Source organism: Falco rusticolus, chromosome 15, assembly GCF_015220075.1.
Source record: "Falco rusticolus isolate bFalRus1 chromosome 15, bFalRus1.pri, whole genome shotgun sequence".
Classification (NCBI taxonomy): domain Eukaryota; kingdom Metazoa; phylum Chordata; class Aves; order Falconiformes; family Falconidae; genus Falco; species Falco rusticolus.
Genome location: NC_051201.1, coordinates 14,600,395 through 14,627,624, shown reverse-complemented (window position 1 = coordinate 14,627,624; position 27,230 = coordinate 14,600,395). Strand labels below are relative to the sequence as shown.

The following is a 27,230-nucleotide window of genomic DNA, read 5'->3' as shown; positions in this document are numbered from 1 at the left end:
GGCGCGGGCTGCTGACGGCTGCGCGGGCTGCTGACGGCTGCGCGCCCCCGACCGGCGCCGCGCCTCGTCTCGGCCCGGCCCTCTCCTCCCGCCCTCCCCGGGGCGGGGAAGGGCGGGGCGGCGCGGCCGGAGCCCCGGCAGCGGCGGCAGCAGCAGCAGCAGCGAGCATGTCCTCGAGCAGGGCCAAGAAAGTGAAGATGGCCACCAAGTCCTGCCCGGAGTGCGACCAGCAGGTGAGGCGCCCGCCGGGGACGGGCGATTGGCGGTCGCGGGGTTCGAGCGGCGCCCCCGTGACCGGGAGGAGCTGGCCCCGCTGCTTCTGCCCGGCCCGGGGCTGGGCGGCCCTCACCGGCGGCGGGTGCCCTGCGGCGGGAGTGCTCGCCGGCCGCCCCGGCGGGGGCAGGTGCTCTCGCGGCTGGGGCCCTGGCGCGGGGGCGGGAGCCGTGGGCCGAGCCGGGCGAGGAGGGCTTCGGGCCCCGCCGGTGGGCTCTGGGACCGCGGGCTGCGGCACCAGCTCTTTCAGCGCAGCTCCGGCGTTCGCCGTCCCCCTCCGGCAGCGCCGCCGGGGCTGCCCGTTGCGCGGCGGGCGAGGTGCGCGCCGTCCCGCGGTGCCCCTCCGCCGGGCCGGGCGGAGCTCGGAGGCCGCTCGCAGCCGCCTGGCAGCTCCCGCTGCCGTGCCCCGCGCTGGTGCCCGGCCCCGCTTCCTGCTCGCGCTCCGCCGCCGCTGCGGATTATCCGCACGTAACGGCGCGGCCGGGGGCTGCCGACCGAGCGGGGCGGGGGCGGGGGCGGCATGCCGCGGCGGAGCGGTGTTTACCTGCGGTAAATGACTGCTGCCTTTGCGGGCTCTGCTCGGAACGTGGCTTAAACGCCGCGTTCCCCTTGCGGGGTAGCGCAATAGTTCCGCTATGCCGAAGGATCTCGGTGCGACGGGCGGGAGTATGTGCTAGTGCTGTTCGGTAATTGATTAAAAAGATGAGAACGAGTTTAGTGATTGATACGATGCGGTTTGCCCCTGGGGCGCCTGGCGTGCGGAAGGCTGCGCGGGGGACTGCGGTGCTCCCGCACGGACAGCGGAGCTGCGGTGACGGGTGGGCTGCTGGCGGTCGCCGCCGTTTGTTATGTGTAACCGGGTGGGAGTTACTTGCAGTTCAACGTTATCGACGGCTGGTTTGCACCGTTACTGGATCACCGGCTTCTCTTCATTGACGGTTTTTCCTGGCTGGTGACGCTGCTGCTGATAGAGCCAGGCCCGTGTGTCCCAGCGGAACAATGGCACCGCCGGGGGGGCGCGGGCAGGGGGGCGGCTGCAGCCCCTCGGCCTGGGAAGCGCCTTCCTGCTGTTGAACTTGGCTGGTGTGCACTCTTTTAAAGATACTTAAAAAAAGAAATCGCATGGTATTTCTTATTTCCTTAAAAAGATTGAGGGGGCCAAAAAAAAAAAAAAGCCATCGTATTTGTTCAGACTTTCATCATTTCTGTAGTGTTTCTACTCATCCTGGCGCAGTTTAAGATTTTACGCTGTGTGGGGGCTTCCTTACATGTTTAAAGCAATAGATGAGCCGCTGCAAATGCCCACGTGTTAAGCTCTTTCTGAGAAAAACCTACGTGCCAAGTTCTGGTTGTTCAGTTGGTGAAGGAAAAAATTTGAGTGAGAAGTTGAGTATGAGAGTGGCGGTGGGTTTTCTTTTTGGTTGTGTGGTTTTAGTTTTTTTTTTTTTTTTTTTTTAACCAAGTGAATGTCAAACTGCCAACAGTAGGAAGAGCAAGCAAGCAAACATTATAGGCGCTTTAAACTGAAACTTTCACTTTATTCTACACTTTAAAACTAAAACACGTGATATGCATATGTTGATGTAGATTTTCTGTTAGCAACTCTTCTGTGGCTAAAATGGAATTAATGTGCGTACGTGTCCTGCCCCGGCACAAGCATTGCTCACAGGACCTCGTTTTCCAGTGCCAAATATTTGAGAGGACAAGAAACTAAAACCCTACAAGTCAGCCCTTTGCAGAGTGCAGGGAAGCTCTTGTGTGACGCTTTAAGTGGTTGTGTCCTGTACCAGCATTTCTTAAAATTCTTCCACAAACAAGGACTTTGTTTCTGATTTCTTCGCCAGAAGTGGCATGCATGGAAATATTTCGACAGCCACAAATATTGGAGCATAATATTGAGTAACACTTAAGCTTTTCAACTTTTTCTCTTGTAATTTAGATAATATGCAGTTGACATTTAGACTTTTAAAAAATAAATTAATAAAAAGGGTTTTGATGACACTTTCACAACCAAAGCACAGCCCCATTAAACTAGGGAGCCTGAAGTACTTGCAGTCAATCAGAAGAAATAATTTTCATTTCTTAACTTAGCTTCAGGTAAACTTTCTTGTATGAGAAACTCAATTTCTTTTTGGTTAGGAAAACTTTAAACAGAGTGCAATAACGTTTGTAAGACTGTGTTGCCTTAATGACGTTACAGGATGTTGCCAGTGTAGGTTTTCAAAGGGTAACTGATACGTTTCAGTGAATAAGCCCCTTCCCACCTAATCCCCCACCCTGCCAAATGGCAGGCAAACCTACATGCGGAACCTGTAACACGAGACCGCTATTCTGTTAAACACGGTGAAGTTAATTGAAAAATACTGGGTCTGCTCCAATCCCCGTGGGTGGTTTTCCCCAGATTTTGGGGGGCGTTGAGCCTGGAAACGTAATGACTGCAGAGACCCAGGTGTTCAAAAAATGGGTTTAAGTGGAACTTCGGTATCACCTTAATACAGACAAACTTGTTTGCTAGGTGGTGTTTTTTGGTACTGTTATACTGACATGTGAACAAGAACCAAGAATAAGCGTGCACACAAGTCTACTAAATTCTGAGCTTTAAGGTTCAAAAAACCTTGATTCAAATTGGTTTTATTCTGTCAGTGTTTCCATAGAGGGAATTTAAGAGTCTCAAATTAACATAAAACTTGTATCAACAGTCTACCTGTAAGCTATTCATAGGGTGAAGTACAGGAATTGAGATGTGCTACAGAAAACAAAAGAATTTTTCTTCCGAGTCGCAGTTAGGTTTCCCTTTACAAATTCATGAACTAATTTGTCAGTTTTTTTCCTAGCCAGTAGAACGCTGGAACCGATTCCAGTAAAATCGAGCAGGCAGTTGTGGTTCTGTACTCCTGTTTGTTTCAGTGGACACTGGCAAACTTGTAGAGACCTGTCCTAAAGAATTACAATTGAGAAATTACCTCCTGCTTTTTTTTGCTCTGCTGTCGTGCTTCAGCATGACTTGACTTTAATGTGTGTTATGTTAATCTCTTGCAGATCTCTGTTTAAACTTGCTTTGATTTTTGTGTTTTCAGTCCTAAACCTAATCAAAGCAATATGGTATATTCCTTACGACTTTAAAAGATCTTGAAAGATCCTGGCTTTAAGTGAAGGTAATGAGGTTTATAATTTATCAACGTCACTTTTTTTTTAATTGCTCAGACTTAAGATTTTTTTTTTTTGTCGTTTTCCATATAAGCGTGACACTACCAGATTTTTCTCATCCTGTTTTAAATTGTCATATGCTGGAGGAACATACAGCCCCTGACTGCTCAGCTGAGCAGGAGAAACACGAGTGTGTCTCAAACTCTTCAGCCTGCAGTTAGCTTTTGACTAGCTGTGGTAGGTTATTTGCATTTTGAATTAACTAGGTCCTTCTGTATAACCACCCGGCCTTGTCTACGAGGCTGTTGTAGAGCCTGGTACAAATGCATCTGTTTTGCTTTGAGCTCTATTGTGCCTCCTATTTAAAGCTGCTCCTGCTCTCTGAGTTGCTTTCAAATGCCTCTGAACGTGAATGTGTTCAGAATGTACTGATAGTTTTAACTCATACTCTTCTTTTTTTTTTTTTTTTTTTTTGCTTTTAAGTAAAGGAAACAAGCAAATCTGGGAATGTCAGAGAGATTTGACTGGGGATGTATGAGAGCTCTGAAGAGAAACTGTGTTTTCGGTTCTAATTCCCCCTTGCTTTGGTGCTCTCCGTTTTCCCCCACCCCCTTCCTCACAGCCTGGGGGAAAAGGGTTTTTAGTACAAAGCGATCACAACAGCTGTACATTTCAAGCTTGCTTTCGAACAACTGCATAAAGAAAAGGCTTGGTGGGTGATTCACAGCAGAACCTGTTTTTTCTACCTTTAAATACAATTGTATAACAGCACTGTCCATAGTTTGCAGTTCAGACTGAATTTGAAGAGGTATCTCTGAGGACAAAATGCAAGTTAGTTTTGTTTTTTTCTTCATGGGACAGGAATTTTGTCATAACTTGAAATGATCTGAAACATGTCTTTTGTTTTCACAGGTTCCTGTAGCATGTAAATCATGCCCCTGTGGCTACATATTTATTAGTCGAAAACTCTTGCATGCTAAACGTGCTGAGAGATCACCACCTATCACAGGTAATGCTTATAGAGGTGGGAAGAAGGGGACAACACTTCTTTCCTCATTTCTTGGGGGCAAAAGATACAATGTTTTACTTATCTGTGTAAATTGACTGTTGTCAGTTCACATTCCCTTGAATTTGTGCATGGTAGACTTTGAATATGTTAATTTTTCTTGAATTTTGAGGAGGGAGGAGGCTGCTGTTTTCAGATTTACTTCATTTGTACTTGTGATGTTGGCATTTATTCTGTGTATATTCTAGCTGTGCCCATTGGTCACTGCATAATAACTCCTCACAGAAAGCTGTCTATTTTGAAGCATGTCTAGAGGTGCCAAAGGGGTCACATTTCAGAGGACATGGTGATTGAAGCTGGGTTTTCTGAAAGTAAAAAATGGTCGTATGTTTAATCTAAATCCAGGTGGTTCTTGCTTCTTTCTGCATGTGTTGTTAAATTACAAGTTAGACACAAAAATTACAGTATTTTATGTCCTTTGTTGTTGATGGGCACAGTAGCAAGTCAGTTGAATGTGCATTCTGGCACGATTAACATTCTTGTGTTCATTTTTATCACTTCTTCTAGTCCTAGCAGGAATTAGTCAGAACAAGCACCTGTCAGGGAAGGTACTTTTTTAACATCTGATCTGTAATGTCTCCTTTTTAAAATTATCTGCCAGGCCTATGAAATGGAAGCTAAGTATTTGGTATTTATATTGCTGTTTTATCTGGGGTAGTTTGGAAATGTTGGTCAATTTTCTTTCCCCCTCCTCAATTATTGATAAAGTAATTACAAATGAAGCTGAAGGCCATAACCTGGTGGAGCAGAGTTTGGCTTTGTACATAGGAAGGAGAGGAAGAACCGCATGCATGCCACGAGGGGGTCTCCCTGCTGGAAAGCTGCTTTGCAGGAAAGGGCCTGGGGTCCTGGGGGACAGCAGGCTGAATGAACATGAGCCAGCAACGTGCCCCTGTGGCAAAGGTGGCTATCAGTATTCTGCACTAGGCAAAGAATGGCCAGCAGGTCGACGGAGGGGATCCTTCCCCTCTACTTGGCACTGGTGAGGCCACACCTGGAGTGCTGTGTCCAGTTGTGGGCTTCCCAGTTCAAGAGAGACATGGAAATACTGGAGAGAGTCCAGTGAAGAGCTGCGGAGTTGGTAAAGGAACTTGGAGCATCTTTCCTCTGAGGAAAGTTTGAGAGCTGGGACTCTTCAGCCTGGAGAAGAGAAGGCTCAGGGGAATCTCATCATTGTGTGTAAATGCCTGAAGGAAGGGTGTGAAATAGGTGGAGCCAGGCTCTTCTCAGTGGTGCCCAGTGACAGGACGAGAGGCGGTGGGCACAAACTGAGACACAGGCTGTTCTCCCTGGACGTCAGGAAACAGCTTTTACTGCGGCAGTGACTGAGCACTGGCACGTGTTGCCCAGAGAAGCGGTGGAGTCTCTGTCCTTGGAGATACTGAAAAGCCATCTGGACATGGTCCTGGGCAACTGGCTCCACGTGGCCCTGCTTGAGCAGGGGGGTTGGACAGGTTGGTCTCCAGAGGTGCCTTGCTACCCCAACCTTTTTGTGATACTGTGAAATACAGCTTTTGTATTAACAAGTTGCAAGTATTAACAAGTGACAAGTTACTCTGCTGTCCCGCTTGTACCCTGCGTTTATACAACAGTTTGTGGGACAACGGCAGCAAAAGGCAGCCAGTTCACCAGGAAGCTATAGGGGGAGATTGCATTTTTATATTATGCTTATAAGGTAACTGCAACTTCTTTTAGAAAACGTTGGTCCGGTATTTTCAACAATATAGCTACTGTTGCACGGTGCTGCAGCCTTGCAAATGTGCACCTAGTCCGTGTTGAATAGCGTGCTGCGGTGACTGTACTGTTTTCAGTACCCAAGCTCATTAATCCATACTTAATTTACAGGTGAAACTCACGTAAATACTTCTTTTTCTGGCTCCGGTGTGTAGGAAAACAATACTCCTGCTCAGCATGAAGAATTATGAGGCCTTGTCATAGGCTAGATTTGGTGGGACGTGTATGCTACGTAATGTGGTGTTTACTGATAGGTAGTTACTGACATTGACTCAGCATTTTGGTTTCTGAGAGCAGCAGGAGCGATTTCATTGTTAAGTGTCAACAGAAGATGAAGAACTTTGCTCTTTGCTTATATGAGAAACTTCTTTTTTTTTGATTAGTAGAAACAAATGCAATGGTCTGTCTTGATGTCTGTGATCTGTACGGGGTTTTTTTGTCTTATTATGGGAAACTGAGCTTCTTTGTATACTAGCAAATGTCTCATGTTGCAAAATGTTTTTGAAGTAATTAAAGGCTTGATCCTTGTAATCAAGAAGTGAAGTGTCATTCTGCATCCGGCGCCTTAATTTGTGCATGGATATTGTGCAGATATAATTGTCCTGTAAAAGTGTAGCCACTTAGCCACTTTTGCTAAGAGATTTAAAGAAAAAGAGGTGATCATGTGGGGTAAGCACTGAGAGTAAATTAAGAACAAAGATGAAAAAACCCTAGATCACACCCACCATTTCTATTCATTTGCACAGAAAACAAGAGCGAGGCCAAAAGGAGACGGACAGAGAGAGTTAAGCGGGAGAAGATAAATTCTGCAGTAAATAAAGACTTAGAAAACCGAAAAAGATCCAGGTCTAACAGCCATTCAGATCATAGCAGACGAGGAAGAGGAAGACCTAAGAGTGCCTCAGCCAAAAAGCACGAGGAAGAAAGAGGTATGAGAACTGGAGAAATATGTTCATTGGGTTTTCTTTTCGTGTGAAGACTTTCTTAATCGATCAACCTTTATACCATTCAAACCATTTAAGTAACTAGACTAGTTCAGCCAACGCCCAGTATCTTCATAAGGGGAAGGGACTGTTTCACATCTGCGGAGACCTCTGGTTTTATGTTCCAGTGTCTGATCAGAACTGACTGCAAAGAACTAAGTCTGTACTTTTAGCCACCTTATCAAGTTTCAACATGTAGGTTGAAAGCCGTGGGGACCGCACTGCTTAGCGGGTTTTTTGGTTTGTTTCTGTTAATTTTTTTTTGAGTGAAGTACTTCTTTATATCGCAAGGACAAACAACGTAACTATGTTGTCAGAAAGTGATTAGAATGACTAGGTCGCTTGAAAAGTTCCCTGAAACTTTTTGGAGGGCCAAAGTAAAAAGGGCATCTTGAGTCACTACTCTGACCTGAATTTTTGTCCCGTGTTTCTACAGGATAATAGTCTAGAGGAGAAAATGCCTCCTTGCTTATTAAGGTTACTTGGTGACCTGCTGGTTTTAATCTTTATACAATAAAGAGACTGTTATAGGCACTAGAGCAATTTTGGAGCCCTTCAATATGTGATGGTCACTTTCAGGACTTCATTTTTTTTTTTTAAGAGCCTATTGGCACTGCAGTTCCTATCTGTGGTTTTTGAGACAGTAATTTTAGGCCTGAATAATGTATCCAAAACTTAGCATAGACTTCAAAAGGCTGGAAGGCAGATAGAAGGGGAAGAACAAGACTTCATATAAATATTCAGAAGATCGTGTTATTAAAAGTACTGAAACCTTCAAGCATACCTTGTGGCATAACTCAGAAATGAAATTGGTTTGTGTTTTTTTGTTTTGTTTTTTTCCCCTGCCATCTTATTTGTTAACAAAAAAAATGGGCATTAATCTATGCTGCAAGGTGAGTTCCTTTAACTTCTAACCTATCAAAACCAATTTTGTTGTCTCTGCTGTTTAATGTAAATATATTCTTCCTTAAAGTTTCTTTCCTATTAAAAAAATACATATATAAATTGGGATTTTTTGTTCTAGTGCTTTAGTTGGGGAAAGAGGAGATGGAATTTGATTTATATATGTTTTCTGGATGGGAATTGCTTTATTGTGATAGGAATACACTTACATGTAATCTTTCCACTGTTGCATGTGGCTTATTGGTGTAGGTAGCTTCACAGAATATAGAGCTTCCCTATTTGTTTTTGATCCAAGCTAGCCTTTGTCTAGCACCTACGGGATCCCTTCTAGGTGTTTTACTGCAGTCTATTTCACATACAGCTTTGGTTTGAAAATTCCTGCAAGTTGGGTGAGTTGCCTTATAAAAGTAAATCTTTCCTGGCCTCTGAAAAAGAGGAAAGCAATCTAAGCCATCAAAATAAAAGATCCATTCTTTTAATCCATGTGTTATAGCCTCCAAATAGCAAGAATTTGAAAGCATGAGGGATATTTAGAGAACATGTTTTCTTATCCAAAACTAGACTGAATATTTTCAATCTCTTGCTGCATGCTCTGAAGTGTGACAATATGCCACTGCTCTGAGGTAGAAAACTAGAAATAACAGATGCTGTGAGAACTTTGTGTGAGAGTGTGTGTATAGTGTGGTGTTTTCTTGGTGGTTGGTGGTGTGGCTTTTTTGTTGGGGTTTTTTAAGTTGAATCTCACTTGAGAATATGGCCTTCATCTTTGTCCTGTCCTACCATCCCCTTTACTTGGTGTTGTGACTATTGCTACTATTTTTTCCTTGACCTCTTCTGCAGAGCTGGTACAGAGTTTAGGTTCACACCCATTTGTAATTATCTTTGCTCGTCACCAGTACAGCATACCTTTGTGTTTAGTAATAAATTCAGCAGAAAACCTATCGCTTTGTAAATGATTAATAGAAAACAAGTTAACATTGACTGTTTCCTTTTCAAGTGGCTTATAAGATTGGCCTATTACATGTAGAGCAATTAGTGGGGATTTTAGAAATATTTTTCCTTTATCATACCTGCTGCTTGATAATATTGTTTGCATAAAAGGATACTAAGCGACTTTGATTCTTCTACTACAATTAAGGTGATTTTTGTGTGACTCGTTGCTAGTCCTTGTATCAGTCTGCATAGTGTTGAAAGTTAGCTCTGGAGTGCAAGACATGAGCTTAGTGTTAGACTAAGTATCTTATTTCCTTGCCTGTTGTATATTTGTAGGATATTTTGGGTACATGTTACTTGCCACTGGAGATTTTGCTTTTTTTCTTTCCCCCTGAAAGACTTGAAAACAGGACACTGCTTGCAAAGCTGTTAAACATTTTGTGCCTCTCAGGCTTCTGTAATGCCTAATACATTTGTAGATGGAAAAAGAGGAGGACAGAGAACACACGAATTACAATAGCATGCAAGAGCAGATAATCCATCCATTTGAAGACCACCCAGCTATCCTAAAGACACCCATGACATCTGTAGCTTTGCTTCCTTGCTTGTTATGCTCTTTTCAAACGTGGCGTGCTTGTTCCCAGCTATGTCTGTGCCTTTGACTAGTTCTTTTGTATCCTTCGTGACTGGTTCACATTAGAGCAAAGAGCTGCAAGATTCAACAGCAATTAAGAAGAATAGGAGAAGCAAAAGGGCTTTTTAAAATAAGCTATTTTTCCTGCAGATTTAGTAAGAAGGAATGGAGGGGGAGGAAGGAGGAAGCTGACGTAGATTGTGGGGATATGGCAGGATGCTGGGACCCAGAGAATGCTCATATCGCATATTCCCGAGGCATGTGATGACCCTGGAAAACAGGAACTTCTCCCTGCGGGCTTGTTGTGTCAAAATTGTCACTTCATGTCTCTGTCAGAAATGCTCCAACGTATTTTGAAAATATAAACATTTTGTAATAATTTGATTCTGGTTTTGTGGTGGTGGTGTTTTTTGTTTTGCTGTGTGGGGCTGATACACAGCTAGACTGGTTCCCAGGCTGCCTTGTTATGTAGGTAACAACCTTGATTATATTAAAACAAACAAAAATCCCCTCGTATGCTGGAGGAAGTGGTGTTGGGTATTCGGAAAGAGGTTCCATCAAGTGAGACTCAATAGGAGTGGCCTGGAATCTTACTAAAGTATACTTGATATTTAACAAGGGATGAATCTTTGTAATAAAGATAAATGCATCTTAGTATCCTGATAACAATTAAGCTGAACTAAATTTCTTGACCTAAATTTTCCTTTTCCATTAATTACCAACTGTATTACTGGTGCACATTGGGCAAGCAAGTGTATATTTGAAGTATCTTAGTGTCTTGGACAGCAGATCTCAGAACTTGGGGATTCTGAATCCATAGAAAACTTATAAGGAGGAAGGGTCTGTATGTGATTTACGCGTAATCGCAATCTTAAGGGCTGCGGGGTCTAGTGGTTGCAGGAGATCTGGGAATGTGAGGCATGTTCCAGAAAGACTGAATATTTTCACCTAAAGAGCCTCTTCGTTGCACAGCAAAAGACTTAGTATTTTTAACATCTGATAAAAATGGCATTGTGATTCTGTAAAACAGTCTTTTGCTAATAATGGAGAAATGAGTCAAAACTAATTTGAGGTAAGACTGAAGTGGAAAGTTTTAATCATGTCTGTAGAAACCACGGTATCCTATGAGTAGCATATAATAAAATGTCATGCAGATGCAAGCTCTTTGCTAGTTACTGATGAGAACAGGAATTGTCTTAAGTAAGCATAAAGCTTGCAAACTTGTCTTAATCCCCAGTACTGTTTGGTATCAAGGTTTCAGTTCTTTAAAGCTGAAGTCTCTCAGAACAAGCCAGTATTTTGGGAGGACAGGAGGAAGCAATACTTGAGAAACTTTTTTTGCTAAGAAGTCTACAATCTGTTAACGGTAACTGAGAGGGGGGATATTTTTAATCCCGCTGGGTGCTGACATATTCAGGTGGCGGCTGGATTTGTTTGGATTGGGAAGTATGAAAAAAGGGGAGAGGTTTAGATATGAAAATAGAAAAGGTTCATGTGGAATAACCAGTGTGTAGTTTCTGTGCCCAGAACAACTCCCAGCATTGTTAATTTGTAAATGGTGGGAGGGAGGAAGTGGAGCAACCCAGACGGAGTGTACGTATAGAAACTCATTTGTCTTCAACTGCAGGGTGGGACTTCCAGCAAAACTCAGTTTCTTAGCTTCCACCTCAAATTCAGGATACTAAAAACCACTGTCTGGCATAACCAGGCAACCAGCAGAAATCACTTTGTTCGAAATATCAAACATACTTCGATTTATCTTACTTTTCTAAGCAAGTTTCTTGTTTTCAGATTAAAAATGATGCATCTTTATGTGTCCAGGCTCCTCGCTAAGCAGTTTTATTTGTGGGGAAAGGTGAGCTTGTGTGTAATTTACGTTGTCTAGAAAACTTTTAAGTAGGGATTTTATCACTGTGTGTGTTTATCGGTATTATTTTTCAGTTTCTCCCACTTAGTTGTTTAGGGCAAGCGCTTGACTTCACAGGAAAGGCAGTCGGTTGGGATGGTGTCTGTAGCTGTAACATGCATGTGAACCCAAATTTAAAACTGTTGTTATGAATATGGACCCATTGAATGAATAACAGTGTGAGCAGGTGGAGATAGATGCTGGCAGCTTTTTTGCCACGTGGTGCTTTCCATTGTTTCCCAGTGCTGCTTTGTCTTTCACTTACCCATTGCTGATTTAGGTGTCTTGGTGGAGCCGTCTGCTGAGCGTGCTGTGGGGCAGAAAGGGAGCGCGCGTGTGTGCGTCTGTGTGTTAAGGACACAGGGGAGTCTGTCAGGTCACTGTTGTGATTGTAAGTTAGTCCAGGCCACTGCGGAATTTGGGTTAGAGATGGAGTTGCACGGCTAGACGCCATCCTTAAAAGCTCTATATGTATTCCTCTTCTTTGTGTCTACAAGCCTGGTCTTCTGCTGACAAAGATGTTTTTTTTTTTTTTTTTTTTTTCCTTAATGGGTTATTTCAGTTACCTGTAGCTAGCTAACCTGGGATATAAATAGTCATGATCTGGAGTAAGTGGTATTTGTGAAATCACACTATTCTGAGTTTTGTCACATGCTGTAGTGTAGCTTAGCGTACTCGAGGACTGCAGTACGGAAAGTGCTTGATGGCTTCCTGTTGTGTGTCTGTGGTGTTGAAACAAGCCAACGTCAGCAGAGGGAATTCAGAGGCTTGCAGCTGCTCACCGAGGTGTTAGCATTTTTCTCTATCTGGGATAAGATTGAAAGTCTGCAGTATACTAAGTCCAGAAATGTTCACGGTGACAAATTTGGAACCTGACTTCTGCTGTGTATCTGCTCTTTGGTCTTGGACGCCGTAATTGAACTCTAGGGTGCCTGTTACCTAGATGTAAAATAGGGGAACAGATGTCGTATTTAATGAGGATATTGTAAAATAACTTTGTTTTCTAGGATGGGGGGTGTCTATATACAAGCAAAAAGCACCCCCCCCCCCCCCCAAACTGGAGGGACACTTGAATGCTTGTTTGTGTCGGGAGTCAACATACTGTTAATGACTCATTCTTTCTTCATCATTAAGCAACAGAAATTCAGTCATGCTTTTGGATGACTAATCCTGTGGCTCTTCTAGTACCTTTGTGTGTCTCCAGTTCCTTCCTCCTCTCTCTCAATCTCTCGCTGCATAGGAGCCGATTGTCTAACTCCTTTTCAATGCCAGTACTCCGTTCCACGTAACTTATTAACTACTATGTAACTTGCGTTAACTTCCGATGATGGAAAAAGCTTCTAATAGTGACTCTCTTTTCTTCTACAGAGAAACAAGAAAAAGAAGTTGACATGTATGCTAACCTTTCAGATGAAAAGGCCTTCGTATTTTCAGTGGCCTTGGCGGAAATAAACAGAAAAATTCTCAATCAAAGACTTATTCTGTAACTTGTAAGCACAATCTGATGCGTTTATTTGCAGAATGGCTAGCATATTTCCAAGGTGCCATGGACTCTCGGAAAGTGTGTTGTCTGCACCGACAAGGACCATAGTATTTCCTGTTAAAATTCTGCTGCTGTTCTTGGAAATCGAATTCTGTCTCTACAAGTCAGAAAGAAAGTGTTCACAAGATTGTGCTGTGAGAAATCAGAAAGCAGATAATGTTTTACGCCTTGAAGACAAATGCTAGACAAATGCACAGAGAGACTGCACCCATTCCAGAGCACTTCTTTAAATTTGCTGCCAGAAATGCAATATTTTAAATATTTTCAGAAATAAATGATTTTCCTTTAAAATTATATATTTCAGATTTTTCAGCTATATTGCAGTTTACATATGTACAGTTCACATAACTTTTTAATAAATTGATATTCCAATATTTTATTGAACTGGGAATTAAGTACATTTGTGATACTTAGGGTGTGTTGGTTTTAATTATCTTTAAAATGTGGTATTCATCCTAGGTATGACTTGAAATTTGCTTTTTTTTTTAATAGGTATGATATAATTCTGAGAGAAAGAAAATTAAAGTGTTTTCATTTTGGGGGATTATTCTGCTTGACAGCTTCGTATTGTTTATGACTTCTCTCTGGAAAATGATTCCCTGTTACAGAGAGTTGTTTTTTAAAAATCACGTACACTTTTTGGGGTCAGACTCCTGAAGGTTGTAACAACTATTTGCTGGGTTTTCTGCTTTGTCCAGCCGGTAAGTACTGCTCCCATACTCCTGCCCCATTATTTACTGCAGAGGGAGAGAAGCAGGCATCGGAGATGTGGATCTGCAGCTAGCATTTCATTCCTGGTATTTCCAAAAGATGAGGATGTGCTAGTTCCTTTTACTCTCAGTAGGTTTTTTTCTGTGTTTTAAAAGTGTAATTCTTAGCAGTGTTGTCTGTGGACTGCTGATTGTAAATACCAAAGCAAAAGTCTACCTGAGTGTGCAAAAATGAGCTGTTTTGGTAGAAACAGGTTTGGGGAAGACATCTGACGGCATAGTCTTTGTTGAAGTGGTGCAATGCAATTTGAGGCAAAACTCTCACTTTAGTAAATTTATGAGGGTTTTGCCTTACTGAGATAAAAAGAAAAGCTCAAGCCCTGTAGAACCCTGAGGGAGGAGGTGTAGGAGGTCACTGCGTTCGTGAAATCTGACATACAAGCTTTTCCTCAGCTTTCATTCACTCTTTCCTAAGAAAGGGAAGGCAACTAAATGTCTTGGGTTTTCTTCAGTGTTACTCATACTTTTCAGTACCACATTACTTTAATAGCGAGATTTACCTTAAGAGGTTCTGGTACAGAACTGATCTCCGGGTGGAAGGAGAGATTTTTATTAACAGAGCTAGACTGTCAAATACTGACTGTTTATTTTGAGTTACCGGTTAAAGGAAGGCGCTATGGGAGTTTTGACTTAAACTGCAAGGGACTGATCAGATGCAAACTTCGTAAGCAGGAGCAAGGAAACGGGGAGTTATTTTTAATTCCTAACTCCTAAGGAGTAATTTGGGTCCTTTTCAACACTGAGGAATGGATGTGGAAATACACTTAAACCACTAATACACATTTGTCTTTTATTTCAGTAAATGAGGAAATTTGAACTCAAGACCTACTTCCCTACATCGTGTAGACTTCTGCTTTCCACAGCTGTAGCCTGTAACAGATACCAGTAGTAAGGACAGATGAGTAACTTAAGGATAGAGGATATGCTTGCCTGGTAAGTTACTGAAGTTAGAATGACAAAAGGGAAGTTCTGATTTTGAGAACTTAAGGATATGGTCAGGCTTGTGTTGCTTCTGTTGTTAGAATGAGGTCTACGTGTTGAGGTACAAAGGGAACTACTAATGCAGTCTGTTCGGTGCTCTAACCCACGTTCCTACAAATATCTCTTTAATTCCATGTACAGGACCAGAAAGAAAGTTATCTTCAGAGGACTGAAGTTAGTGTTTTAAATATAACAAAATTTAACTTAAGATTTTTACATTTAGATTGCTGCCTTCTCTGATAAGTACTGAAAAATACGTTCAGACCTCTCAAAAGCACAAGACTGTTTTCTTCCACTGGTGGAGACTCTTCTTGAAACAGAACTCAGCCACTGTTTCTGTACTTCTTCTCTTTGTCTTCCCCAGGTCTCTGCTGTCAGCTCTTTCCCAGTTGGCATCATGCTATTTTTCATACCCTGCTGGCCTCCAGTTTTTTCGAGGAAAACTGTGATGGAAGCAGGTGGCCTTGAAAATATTCCAGGGAGAAGAGTGGTTCTTTGCTGGTGAATCTTGCGTGGCAAGAGTCCTGACTTTCTCTTCCCACCCACCAGGAACAAACCATGCTTTCCTATATAGACAGGAGCGTTTTCCAAAAGCCATGGCCGCTCTGTAGCTGTGGTATCCTGAGGTGCAGATTTCTTGCAACTTATTCAGTGGCTGAACTGGAAGGTGTCTGTGTTGTATGAAATAGGCATCAACACGATGGCATCTCAGAGCTCCTTCTTTGTGTGTTAGAAGTGATCAATGGGTGTAATGCTGGCAGATGGTTGTAGGTTATAGTTGTGAAATGCATTTGCTTTTGGTGTATGAAACTAAAATAAAGCCAGTGACAGCTAAATGTTGAGTAAAATTCTATGTACGGCAGCTCTGACTGACTTGGAAACCGCGTAGTTTCCCCGAAGCAAGAGTAAGTATGATAACACTTTAGGAAGTTGCTTGTGCAAGATTATTTTTTTGGTGACTCTAGTTCCAGTACAAGATTTTAGGCTCTGCCTTTGAATGTCTTTGTGGTTCAGTCTAAGTTCGTTTGTTTCGCTGCATTTTGTAGCATGAGACCTCACACAGAAGAATTGTCTTTCAGAAAAAGTTAATTAGGCTGCAGTTTTTTTAATTAACTTGAAGGTCAAGTATGTCACCACCACAAAAATACCACTCCACTCTACGTTGCCTCTACATGCTGACTTACCCGAGTAGATGAACTTTGTTGTGAACTGAATCGTTCAGGATCATATGGAGAGCTATCAGTTAGATAGATAGAACTATCGTCTAGCAAATTCTGCTTTCTGCCACTTCCTTTCACTTTTTTTTTCTCCCTGAACTATGCTTCTACTGTTTATAGGTCTGTGTAAATAGCGTGTCAGACCATCAGGCAGGGTCACAGTTCAAATTCTGGTTTGAGATTTCTCTGCGTTTGCTCTGTGGTGCTACTAGATGGCAGCCTTATTCTAAAGACAGTTCCTGTCTGTTCAGGCATTCTTACTACTCATGCTAGGAAAAGCCTGGCACTCAGTTTTCGGGGAAAGGGCACTGAAAGATTATTTTTCTTTAGAACATCACTCATTGATATCTAGCATGGAAGCTTATAATCCTGCTAGTGGGTGTTATGTGCTATCTGCACTGCAAGTAGATGGCTTCATCCATTGTGCGGGATGTTAGCTTTTGAGCTGTGAAAATCGGTAGACTAGTAATTTGCCAAGAATCAAAGAACTCTGAACTTTCAGTAGGCAATTTAATAAAAAGTGGTTTAAGGAAACTTGTCTTCACTTCCCCTGGAAGTCCCATATACGTACGTTTTCTTTGGTGTCAGATTTTACAAACATCTCAAATTTTCCTGTCATTTTCCAATACCATTATGGTTGATTACAAAAATAAAGTTGAAAATGGGGTAAGGTATTGGGGAGTATTTCACAGATCATCACCCCCCTGTGGCTAGGCAGAAGGATTCACAGAGATGGAGACTAGAATTGAGATATTTGCTTCAAATACCAGGTCGTAAACAAGGTCTTTGGGTTGGTTTTGCTTAGTGTTTTTCAGTATTTTTTTTCCCCTAGGGTTTTTTAGAGTGAAACAGCAATTCATGTAGGCTACTAGCAGCACTGTGTCTATTCCTTGTGTCTTGGACTGTACCTATCAAGGATGCTTAGTATCTTACCGCCTAACAGGACGTGGTGCTTGACCCTTGTTCTTCAGGATACTGATAATCTTTCAGGTATTGATACCCTGTGATTGAACAGTGTCACCAGAAAGCTGTTTTAAACCACTGTTTAAGCCTTCTTGAGTTTCTGTTCTCCAGAATACTATTCCTCTGCGTGTGTGAACACGTGCAGGTATTGCTGGTGTCCTGTTTTGTATCTTTGGGTGCATCTGTGCAAGTGTGTTTGGAATAAGAGTGGTTTCAAGCAAATCTTATGATAGTCTGTATTTCCAGTGCTTATGTTTGTACCATGGAATGGTCTTGTGGAGCAGGACACAGATTCCTTTTTACAAAACTCTGACCTTGAAGATGTCCTTCAACTGTTAGTGGGTGCTTGGTCTGTGGAACCACAACTACCTGTAGCAGGTGTTGGGCTCTCAGTACCAACTCTTGAGCTCTACAGTTCTCTTACTGTGCCTCACTTCTTGCATATTATGAAAATACGGAAGAGCAAATGTTAACAAGTTTAATCAACACATTCCAGGTGAGTCTAAAAGCAGTCTATCCTTCAAAGTAGTAACAATGTCATCAGTGTTTTGCCACAGGCTTCCTACTTTATTTCACTGTAGATCCTGGCAAGTAACCTCTAGCAAATCTAACTGTAGCATTTCAAGATGTTGCTTTCCCCAGTTGTTTGTCTATCCTTTCTTGAGGTGCTTAAGATGTGCCACTTAAGTAGCAGTGGTGTTAGGACAGCTCTAATAAGTAATAGAATTCCCCCCCCCCCCCCCCCTTTTTTTAGGCTGTTATTTTCAAAACTCACTAGTAGTTACAGAACTTGAACAACTTGGCTGCCCCCAAATTATATCTGATTAGGCAGTATTTCTTTTGAAATGAGGATGATCAATTTTGCTGCCTTGTGGTTGATGAGACACTGCAGAAATACACTGCGTGACTTCAGTAGATACTGTGAATTCATAATGAACAGAGTATCTGAAAATCAATATACTAGAGTGTTTGGGTTTTCTCTTCCTGCTCTTTAAAAGGGTTGCTCATAGCTGCAAGCTGTTGATTGGGATGTGCAATCTAAGTAAGAAGCAAGAAAGTGATTAGGCAGAAGGCACTTGAAATGGATAAATCTGTATATTTCTTTTTTTTTCCTCCAGAAGAAAACCTAAACCTGCTTTCACCGAAGTTCTTTAATTTCAAGCTCAAAACATGGTTTTCATGAATCATTTGGTGTCGTCATGCAGCATATGCCCCAGGAAAAAGTCAGGTACCACTCCCTCATCTTCCCCCCAGCCTCCATAAGCTGCTTTTCTTGGTGCTTCTTAGCTTTGTATATAGAACATGAACTCCATTTTACAAAAGTTAACTTACTGCCTTTGGTCTCCTACTGTGCATTATTTCTCTCAATCATAACTTAATCTTTAATTTTGTTGTAAGGGCTAAGAAATAAATACTGTTTTTGATCCTGGACAGTGTTGAAGACCATAAAATGCTGTTAAGAGCAGTGAGTGTTCCATATACTAGGAGTATAAACATTAATAGTCTGGCAGTTTACCAAGTCTCAGTGGTTCTTGTTTTGTCTGGGAATAAACAGCTTTTGAATATTTTATTGAAAGTATCTTGCTAATAAAGAAAAATTTTCAAACTGAGATCAGAGTTGCTTTATTTGGAGAAGCTGCGGAGCAGAATGTGTGTGTGTGTCTGTGTGTGTCTGTGCACGTCTGAGGACGTGTAGTGATGAGCTGCGTGGTCAGAGTCTGCTGCGTAGGTGGTCTGGGCCCCATGTCCTCATCCTCAACAACAGCAAGCTCATGAATCTAGTCACTTCTCCATGTGTTTTTCGTTCGCTGTTGCTTATCCCCTTTTTAAAGGGATCGAGAGCCTCATCCAAAATACTTTGCTTACATTTCTTGGCGCTGACCAAATCACAAACTTGGCAACTTGTATGATGCTTACAGCGTGCTCAGTGCTATCTGCTGGCACACAGTTACTTAGCAACAGCAAAGCTCACGTTTATGTACAGCTCATGTGTATGCATCTAAATGTAGTTCTGGGGGGGTAAAAAAAGGTTAAAGGAGTACAGAGTTGTTTGGAGGGGGAAACGTTTAACAATTTTTTCTGTTCAGCCCTTTTGATTTTGAGACTGATGGCTATAGTACATATGAAAATACATTGCATAAAATGTTTTGTCTTTTAAAATCTTTATTAGTCATTGATGTATTACAAGGACTTGAAAACAAAATGAACAGAACCCTATTCCTACCAACTATAGAAAGATCAGAAATAAAAATAGAGCAAATGGAAAAGAGCAGGGGATGTATCCTTTTTTGAATGCCTGTGTTACAAAGGCATTACGGGGGAAAAAAAGATTATTTATCTGAATATGGGGAACCTGAGACAGTCTCAAAAATGATATATAGATATTTTGTGAGACTAACAGGTGGGTTGAGATTATATTAGATTAATTATTTCAGATTGTCTTTGATGCTTGTCAATTTGCTACTGCTTCTTTGCTGATCAAACTGTGATATCTTAAGGGGTTTTTGACAGCTTGCACTCTTCATGACTGCAGTAATAAAGCACACAAGCACAATCTACCTAAAAGGCCGCTGGCAGACTGTTATTGTATGATGATGACATTAATCTCAATTTCTGGGATTTCAGGCATGCAGTTCTCATTATTAGCTGCAGTGGAGTTTCCTTATAGGACAAAGGGAGGAAGGTAACTGCGGCTCACTCCAGACACGATGAGGAGGCAGGGACGGAGTGACTAAGCTGGGAATGGTGAGGATAGAAAAAAGAAAAGCTAGACTTAGCTAGAGAACGGGGAAGGGTATAATGGTGAGAATTAAAGATGAAGGTGTTAAGGCTTCTGGGAGAGAGACAGACTTGTAGGATATGTTGGAGAAAGCAATGCACGTGTTCAGATTTCTGGAGGGCAGGGCAAGTTGGAGAACAAAGGAGATGTGACTAGAGAGATGTTGTGTTTGTAGGAGGAGTAAGGTGGCTACTACTCAAGCTGTTCTCGGGACTGGAGCAGTTGCTTTTTACCTAAAAAAAGTGGGTAGCTTGAGAAATGAATTCTCCAGAACCTATACTCTTCCCCCTCCCCCCCCCCCCCCTTTTTTTTTTCTCTCTTGTTGTTTGGGTTTCCCCATCTGTATCCTTAGTTGTGACTTCACTGGGGCTTTTCTTGTAGGGAACAGATTGAAATACAATGTGGAAGATGAACAAGATCCCCCACCACCAATGGGAGTGGAATTGAGAGTATTTACCCTTGTTTTTCAGAGCTGCTTGAAAATGAGGGAAACATCTTGTAAAGAAGGTGTTTGAGGACAAGAATGAACCTAGTTAGTGGACACTGATTTAAAAGGAGGGAGGCCAGGAATTAACAATACAGACTACCAAAGTTAAAATGCCTCTGAATTTCAAACTCGAATGTAAAGGCTCCTATAAATCTGATTTCCATGTGTATGTTTGTTGGACTTGTAATTTTGGTGCTGCATGTGTGCTTTATGGGGCTTTACTCAAATGTTGTCTTCTCTAGTAAGTAGACCATTGTAAGGAGAGGCTGTAAGTACCAACTGTGCTTTGTGGCTGCCTCAGAGTGGGCAAGAGGCTGAGTTAATTCTTTATTAAATAAAGTACAGAATGGTGTGCGTGCAGAGTTAGGAGCTTGATTAAAATCTATTATCCAATGCAACTGACAGCCTACGCATCCCGTCTTCTGGGAAACACTCTTGATCTGCTCCTCTCTCTATGGGGTTTTTTGAGGGCAAGCAGAGGAATGATGTAAAATTCTTTTGGTTTCGTGGGGGTTTTTTTGGTTTTTTTTGGTTTTTTTTTTTTTGCAAAAGGGTATCTCTCCACGCTAAAATCTAACAGGCAGTTGAATAGTAGATCTGTATCGCAATAAATGCTTTGCTAAGGAGAAGAAGGTAAAACTAGAAAAAATCACCTTACTTTTTCCTTCAGCTGTTTGTTCCTTCGCTAGTGGAGACTAGGAGGGTGCAGGCGCTGTCTGCCGCAGGATCCCAGGCGTGTTTGTTGCTGCCTGTAGGGCTGACCTGTGTAACAAGGCTCCGTGCTCTACAGAAGTAAAAGACTTACCCAAAAATTGGCCCCCGTCCTTGCAGAGAAGCTAGAGTCTGTCCTCCTTTGGAGCTTTTTAATGACTATTAAAGCCAGGTTTGCTATGTAATGGGGTATGCTTTGAATGCAGAATCATCTACCTGTGCTTGCCAGGAGACAAAGTAGATAATCACTTTGTTTCTTAATTTGTTTTTATGGTGATTGTGGCTGTTTTCAAAGTATTCACTAGGTAAGTTGACTTTTGTGCGTTTGTTCAGCTGCAGACGTTACACACACCCACTTTGGCAGCTGGAACAGAAGCAGAATAATGAAAGAATGAAAATCCGCTGACTGTTGTGTTTGTGCTTTGCAGGCAAGATTCGTTGTAGTGCAAATCTTTGTGGGCTAATGAAGTTAAAGCAGGGCTTTAGATACTATTCTTTTAAACAAAACCAGCCTGCCTAAAGCTGTCTCTGCTAGTGTTTCCCTTCTGAAACAATGACAGTGAATACTGCAGGTTTAAAAATGGAATATAATTTATGAGGCTCCTAGCCTTGGGGGTGAGTCCTTGTGCATATAAAATGAATATTAATGAGTTGGGGAGGCTTTCAGACCTGGCCTTTAGTACTAATCCATTGTGAGTGGGGCAGCTCTAGAAATGTGCTGACACGGGCACAGGGATCAACTGGGAATTGACTGCTCTTAGAAAATGCCTCATCAGTCAGTCTTCACAGGCTCCTGAAGGCTTGTCCTGATCAGATACAGAAGGGGACTTAAACGTTTCTGGTATCAATACTTTGCCTGCTGATTCTGCGTGTGTTTCCCTGGGAACACTCCTGCGTGCTGGCATTTGGTTCTGGTTTGGTGCATGGATGGAAGTGTAATGAAAGGGTGAGTTACTGGCAGAGTTTGAAAATCCCTTTTGGAAGAGAACTGTGAACCTTCAATTAGATGTTTTGGGCATAGTCGGTGACTTGAACTGGGTGACATCAGTGTTAGTAGCTCCCTGCCCAGATAATTAGTGACAAAAAGGCTCTAAAATATTTCAAGTGTGGGTGAAAGAAATGTGCCAAGGGACTAAAGCGTCTTATTTTCAGGAAGGAAGACACTTCGTATAAACTGCCATGTTAACAGTTTTAACGAAGAAATGTTGTTTAGACTAAATTCACCGAAAATGGGATGTGTATGTGCACCGTACCTCTCCTAATTCATGGAGGGTGGTGCTGTGAGATGAGGGAGATCACCCCAAAAATGCTGAGCCCCTTCATTTAACTCTGTAGTTAACACAGGAATTGACGTACCGCTCAGCAGCTGGTGAGGAAGGCAGGAGTCATTAGCAGCCTTGTAACATAACCTTTTCCCTTTTCTTGGTCTCCGCTCCAAGTGCGCTGATTTAGTGGTCAAACACCTCCCTTGGTTTGGGAGAGGAGTCTGGGAGCCTTAGATATAGCAGATTCGAAGAGTTGCTGTAACAGCTAAAGTACTAACCTTGATCTTGATTTCATTTGTTGGGTGTTACTTGCATGATTTTTGGGAAAGCGTTGCATTTATTCTGTAAGTAAAAGATGTCTCGTAAAGCGCGTACTGAAATAGCTATATGCAAAGTGAGCGCTTTCCTTGTCTCTAGCTCTTAGCATTCTGGGGCAAGGCACAGAGCTCTGTTTTCCTTTGTGTGTAAAACCCACTAGACTTTTCCCTAATGCTAAGGAAGGTGTAGTCCTGTGTCCGTTGCCTGTTTTTTACCCACAGCAATACGTTTAACTTAGTGAAAAATGGGCGATTTGCTTGTTGTGGATTGGACGTTACACAGTTGCTGCTGGTTTGTTGCTTTTAATACTCTCCTGAAAACAGTTCAGAATCAGCATCGTAGGATCTAAAATGAAAATGGAGAGAAAAGCTCCAATTTTTTATATATTTTTTTTTTTATTCCCAGAAGCTAAAATGGAGAAAAAGCTAAGTCAGCGAAGCTCATCATCATAATGATTATATTCTTAGTATTAATTAATGAAAATACTGCAGGAAGGTGGTGTTTTACACTACAGTTCTGTATTTAGATCTGTTAATGGAAGGTTGCAGGCTGAGCATTGCTTGTTCCGGAGTGCTTGCCAAATTTCCTAAGGAATTCTCTTTGTCATGCGTCTTTCCCCTGTGGCATGGCGCTTACATGCTGTACATGCCTCTGCTGCCACATTAAGTAATAACATCTCTTTATTAAATCTAGAGTAACAACATGATTATTTGTGCTATTGGAATTAGTCACAAATGCATTGAAATACTTTTTTTTATGTTTATTATTATTATTTCCTCCTCTGGGTCTAGGGGTCTCCTGACTCATCTGTTAAGCACTACACTTTTTGAATAGCCGTATTTTGTTTAATAGTTGCAATTTATTGTTTTCTTAGGGTCTGGAATAAGGGTCTTTAATTCATACAATCAGTTAACATGTTAACAAAAAAGCTTAAGGCCGCGTTCAAGAGCTCCATGCCCATGTGGATGGTCTCCTCTCCCACTGGGATGGCTGGATAAGGTCCCTTGAGCAAATGCTGGGACCACGGCTCAAGGTGCTGCCACAAAACCTGCAACAGCCTTGCCCTGTCCGGGCAGAATGGCTCAGCCGCATCGCTGCTGCTGACTGCTCAGATGATGCCAGATTTCCTGTACTGCTGTATGGATCTAGGTGATGCGCCTGGCAGTTTTGGGGCCAGTTCTAACCTCTGATTTATGGGTTGGTTTTGCCTTTTAAAAGGGGGAATAGTAATAATAGGTTCTAAAGCTCTGAAAATACGCTGTAAGCTAGGAAGAGTTGAACTCAGTTTTACAGGTGGAAAAGCCAAGACACAGAGATAAGAGAAATTATGCAGAAGTCTGGCAGTTGAGACTGGTTTCACGTTTCTGGAGGTCTAAGGCCAGCATCTCGGGCAGCCTCGGGTTGTCTGTGTCTCTGCACCAGGATGCTGGACTACCAACCTCTTGGTGAACTATCTTGCCTCTGTGAGCTGCGGTTGGATCATCCCGTACCCCGGGCCACCCCTGGCCGCCTCACTTGTTGGTTGAATGGCCTGAAAAACATCCCCTGCCAGGCGGTAAAAAATACTCGCAGCACAGCGAGCGTGGCCATCACCTTCCTGCCTTTGCCCTGTGGGAGTTCCTCATTCACCATAATTCGCTGGTTTTGCCTGTACTCACGTTAGTTTTATCTTTTTTTTTTTTTTTTTTTTTAACAGCATATTGGCTATCTTGCTGTACAAACCCAAGTGGAAACAAAGCACTCGCTTTTGCTGTGAGAGGGGTAGCCAGATCTATACCCACACTTCTGGACCTGACATGTCTTAGATCGTAATGATAAAGGTACAGTATCTTCTCTGCATTGCTTGCTTGCTTGTTTTAGGGGAGAGTGCAGGTGCGCTCATGCTGTGGTAAAACACACTTCTATTTTGATTTAAGCAGTGAAGAAGTGGCCCGTGCTAAGCCCAGATACTGCTGTCTTGAGGTGCTTGCCCATTTGCTCGAAGGCCACTGGTCCATAGTGAGCAGCTGTCATTCTGTGTACCCTTGCCTGATGTCATTCAGGTTAATGTGCGTTTTTTAATGTTTGATTACTTGTAGCTAGTAATCAAACAGAGCCAACTCTGCTGCGGCTTGTTGGCGGAATGGGAAAGGAAGGCACAGCCCGGTTGAAAATTGAAAGTAGATTTACTTCTCCAGAACTTCCTTTCCTCCTTAGGTCATCCAGCATCTTGGTGTCTGTTGTCTTTATATGTTTGTATTCCACTGACACAATTTATAGGTAAGAAATCAAGGAAAAAAAGTGTGTATTTTACACAGGACAAAATAAAAAGGAATTGGTTAGCTGAGGACCAAATGTGTGAGGAGGAACATCATTTGGATGCATCGTGACTGCTTATTGATCTTAACTGTGTAGGTAGAGAAAAATTTAAAAGATTCTAAATCTAGGGGTTCACAAATACACCTGCATGGCAACATACACTTGTGTGAGTATTTTTGTTGGACTCTACGGTGTTTTACAGACTGAAGTGAATGGCTCTGTGCACCTAGCATCAGACTATAGAAACAGTGCTTGAAGGCATGAATAAGTACCTGAGTTCTGATGGAGGGTGGATATTTGTCCTTTCTTTGTCCATTTGTTTGTTCCCTTTGTTCCTATGCTTAAGAAATTGGAAATAAATGTCCACGTGGACAGTAATCTTAAAGTAAATATCCTGCAGCAATAATCAGTGTTGCTGAAAAAAAGAACAGTGGTCAATGACAGTCTGGTCACTGCTTAGCTGAAGCAAACACACTGTCCGTAAATTACAGCTGAAGCAAATTTTGACTTGGGCAAAAATAAGCTAAGGAACAGAGGAACACAGAGAAGGGACTCTTTAAGGACTCAAGAGATTTGACTGTCATCTTCTGTTGTTCCCGTGCCTTACAGTAGCTGCTATCAGTAACTCGGGAAGTGAGCTGCAGGGATGCGGGCAGGACCTGGTACTGCCGATAAGGAAGTGAAATGATTGAAATGCCTGGTGTAGTGATAGATAAGATGAAATGCCTAGTTCATCACACAAGCAGGATTTCAGTGAGATCCAGGGAGGCTGTGCAGCTTTATTCAGTAAAAGGCTGCTGGCGACGTGGGTGACTACCACACAGGCCCAGCGAGATGGGAACTTTATATCAGGAATCTTCCCTGCACAGGTCCCTTCGTCTGAGCATGGGAGGATTTTGTGTTTCTGATTACATAAAGAGATTTACGGTAAGGGACTCCGCAGTGTTTGGTTGTGATCCTAATTTGAAAGTAAAAACTTTCTGGATGGCGGTGCCTTTTGTGAGGTGCTCTCCGTGTGTGTGTGACATTCTTGGCCAGGGTGTGCAGCCTGTTGGCTTGCAAGACACCTGCCGATGGCCGGGAGGTGTTTCTGAAATGATGAGTGCAGGCTTTGCCTTTAGTAAATAAATTTATTTTTCGGGGGAGCCTTGGCACATTAAAACTTTTATTCTGAGTGGTCTATTTGTAGTATAGGATGCTGGGCTGCCATTCAGATTATGTGGAGGTGGCTTGTTACAGCTTTTTGCTTTAGTCACCGTATGTCTGAGTTTTAAGACGATGAAGCTGTTGGGCAGGCTCACACTGAGGCAGTTTAATGAGGAGCCAAATTTTGCATGAGCCCATTCGCCCCGCAGTGAAAGCAGTGCGGTCAGCGCGAGCAGCGGGCACTCGATGCCGGCGTGGCTCTGGGGTAGCACTTCGTGAGAGCAAACCCCGTTGTGCCAGGCTTTGAGGAAACAAAGTGGAAGAGTGTCTGGGACAGCTTGACCACCAATCGACAGACCATAATCCCTGCAAGGGGAGAGAGACACAGACACGTCACTAGTGGAAGAGAGAATAGGAATCGGCTTTTCTGTCACTGTAAGCGCTTCATCAAACCACGCTGTGTTTTAAAACTGTGGAGTTCAGTTTCAGTTGCTACAGTGGTAGGAGGTCTAGGGAAGCATGACTTCTGTTCTCCTTGGTTTGCATTTGCCGACTTTTTGAGTTGCTGGAAAGAGAGTTACCATCCAGACAGAAGCAGAAAATGGACTTCAGCATCCTTAAGAATGCCATGTACATATGCATGTAATCAATTACATGTATATGTAATTAAAAAAAAGTTGTAAGAGTTGCATTTTAAGTGAGAATAGATCAGATTGTTGTGGGTTTTTTAAAGCTAGTCTTTTTGAAAATTTTGAAGAAAGGTTTTCCTCATGTATTTTGCTCAATAATAGTTCTAATGGGCTTTCTTAAAGAGTTTGTAATCACCTTTGATCTTTAAGGAGCCAACGAACTAAATTAACTAAATCAACAGTAATAAACCAAATTCTGGCCCAGTTGAAGAAAAGGACAAAGATTTTTACTAATTTTAACAAGTCGGATATTATTCGGAAGCATGAAATTAATCTAATGTAATGTCATGTAGTGGGTTTAATATAGCCAAGGGTACAATATGATTTTTTTTTTTTTTTTTTTTTTGTCATTTATTACATGAGAAACAGAATGGCTCAGAAGACTAGGTACGTTTCATACCCCTATGGCCACGTGATTTATTGTCTATTTATGGCAACATAGCAGAAAAACATTTTGGTCTATTAATTCGAATATACTACTCAA

The 27,230-nt window shown here is 42.3% G+C and overlaps 2 protein-coding genes across 4 annotated transcripts in view; both read left to right on the top strand.

The window, feature by feature from the left end:
- Nucleotides 1-43: 43 nt before the first annotated feature.
- On the top strand, nucleotides 44-24,428 carry C15H16orf87 (chromosome 15 C16orf87 homolog). Of its 2 annotated transcripts, none has more exons than XM_037408695.1 (4): nucleotides 44-233; nucleotides 4,333-4,429; nucleotides 6,967-7,149; nucleotides 24,310-24,428. In XM_037408695.1, exons 1-4 carry the CDS (start codon nucleotides 168-170, stop codon nucleotides 24,423-24,425), a joined length of 462 nt encoding a protein of 153 aa, XP_037264592.1. In that variant the 5' UTR covers nucleotides 44-167; the 3' UTR covers nucleotides 24,426-24,428. The 2 variants fall into 2 exon arrangements, with proteins under 2 accessions (XP_037264592.1, XP_037264591.1); XM_037408694.1 differs by lacking the exon at nucleotides 24,310-24,428 and adding an exon at nucleotides 12,948-13,496.
- The window catches only part of MYLK3 (myosin light chain kinase 3), a 37,771-nt gene continuing 34,873 nt past the window's right edge, over nucleotides 24,333-27,230 (top strand). Inside the window, exon 1 of one of the 2 annotated variants that reach the window (XM_037408690.1) lies at nucleotides 24,333-24,433. In XM_037408690.1, coding sequence (XP_037264587.1) covers nucleotides 24,425-24,433 — 9 coding nt within the window. In that variant the 5' untranslated portion in view covers nucleotides 24,333-24,424. Of the gene's footprint in view, nucleotides 24,434-25,675; nucleotides 25,839-27,230 lie in introns of those variants that run through there. The other variant, XM_037408689.1, reaches the window with a different exon arrangement.

Excerpts from the sequence above, each read along its gene's own strand:
- C15H16orf87 (XM_037408694.1), top strand. The coding sequence starts at position 168 with ATGTCCTCGAGCAGGGCCAAGAAAGTGAAGATGGCCACCAAGTCCTGC. Across the intron at positions 234-4,332 it reads GCCCGGAGTGCGACCAGCAG|GTTCCTGTAGCATGTAAATC; the intron begins GTGAGGCGCCCG and ends TTGTTTTCACAG. Across the intron at positions 4,430-6,966 it reads GAGATCACCACCTATCACAG|AAAACAAGAGCGAGGCCAAA; the intron begins GTAATGCTTATA and ends TCATTTGCACAG.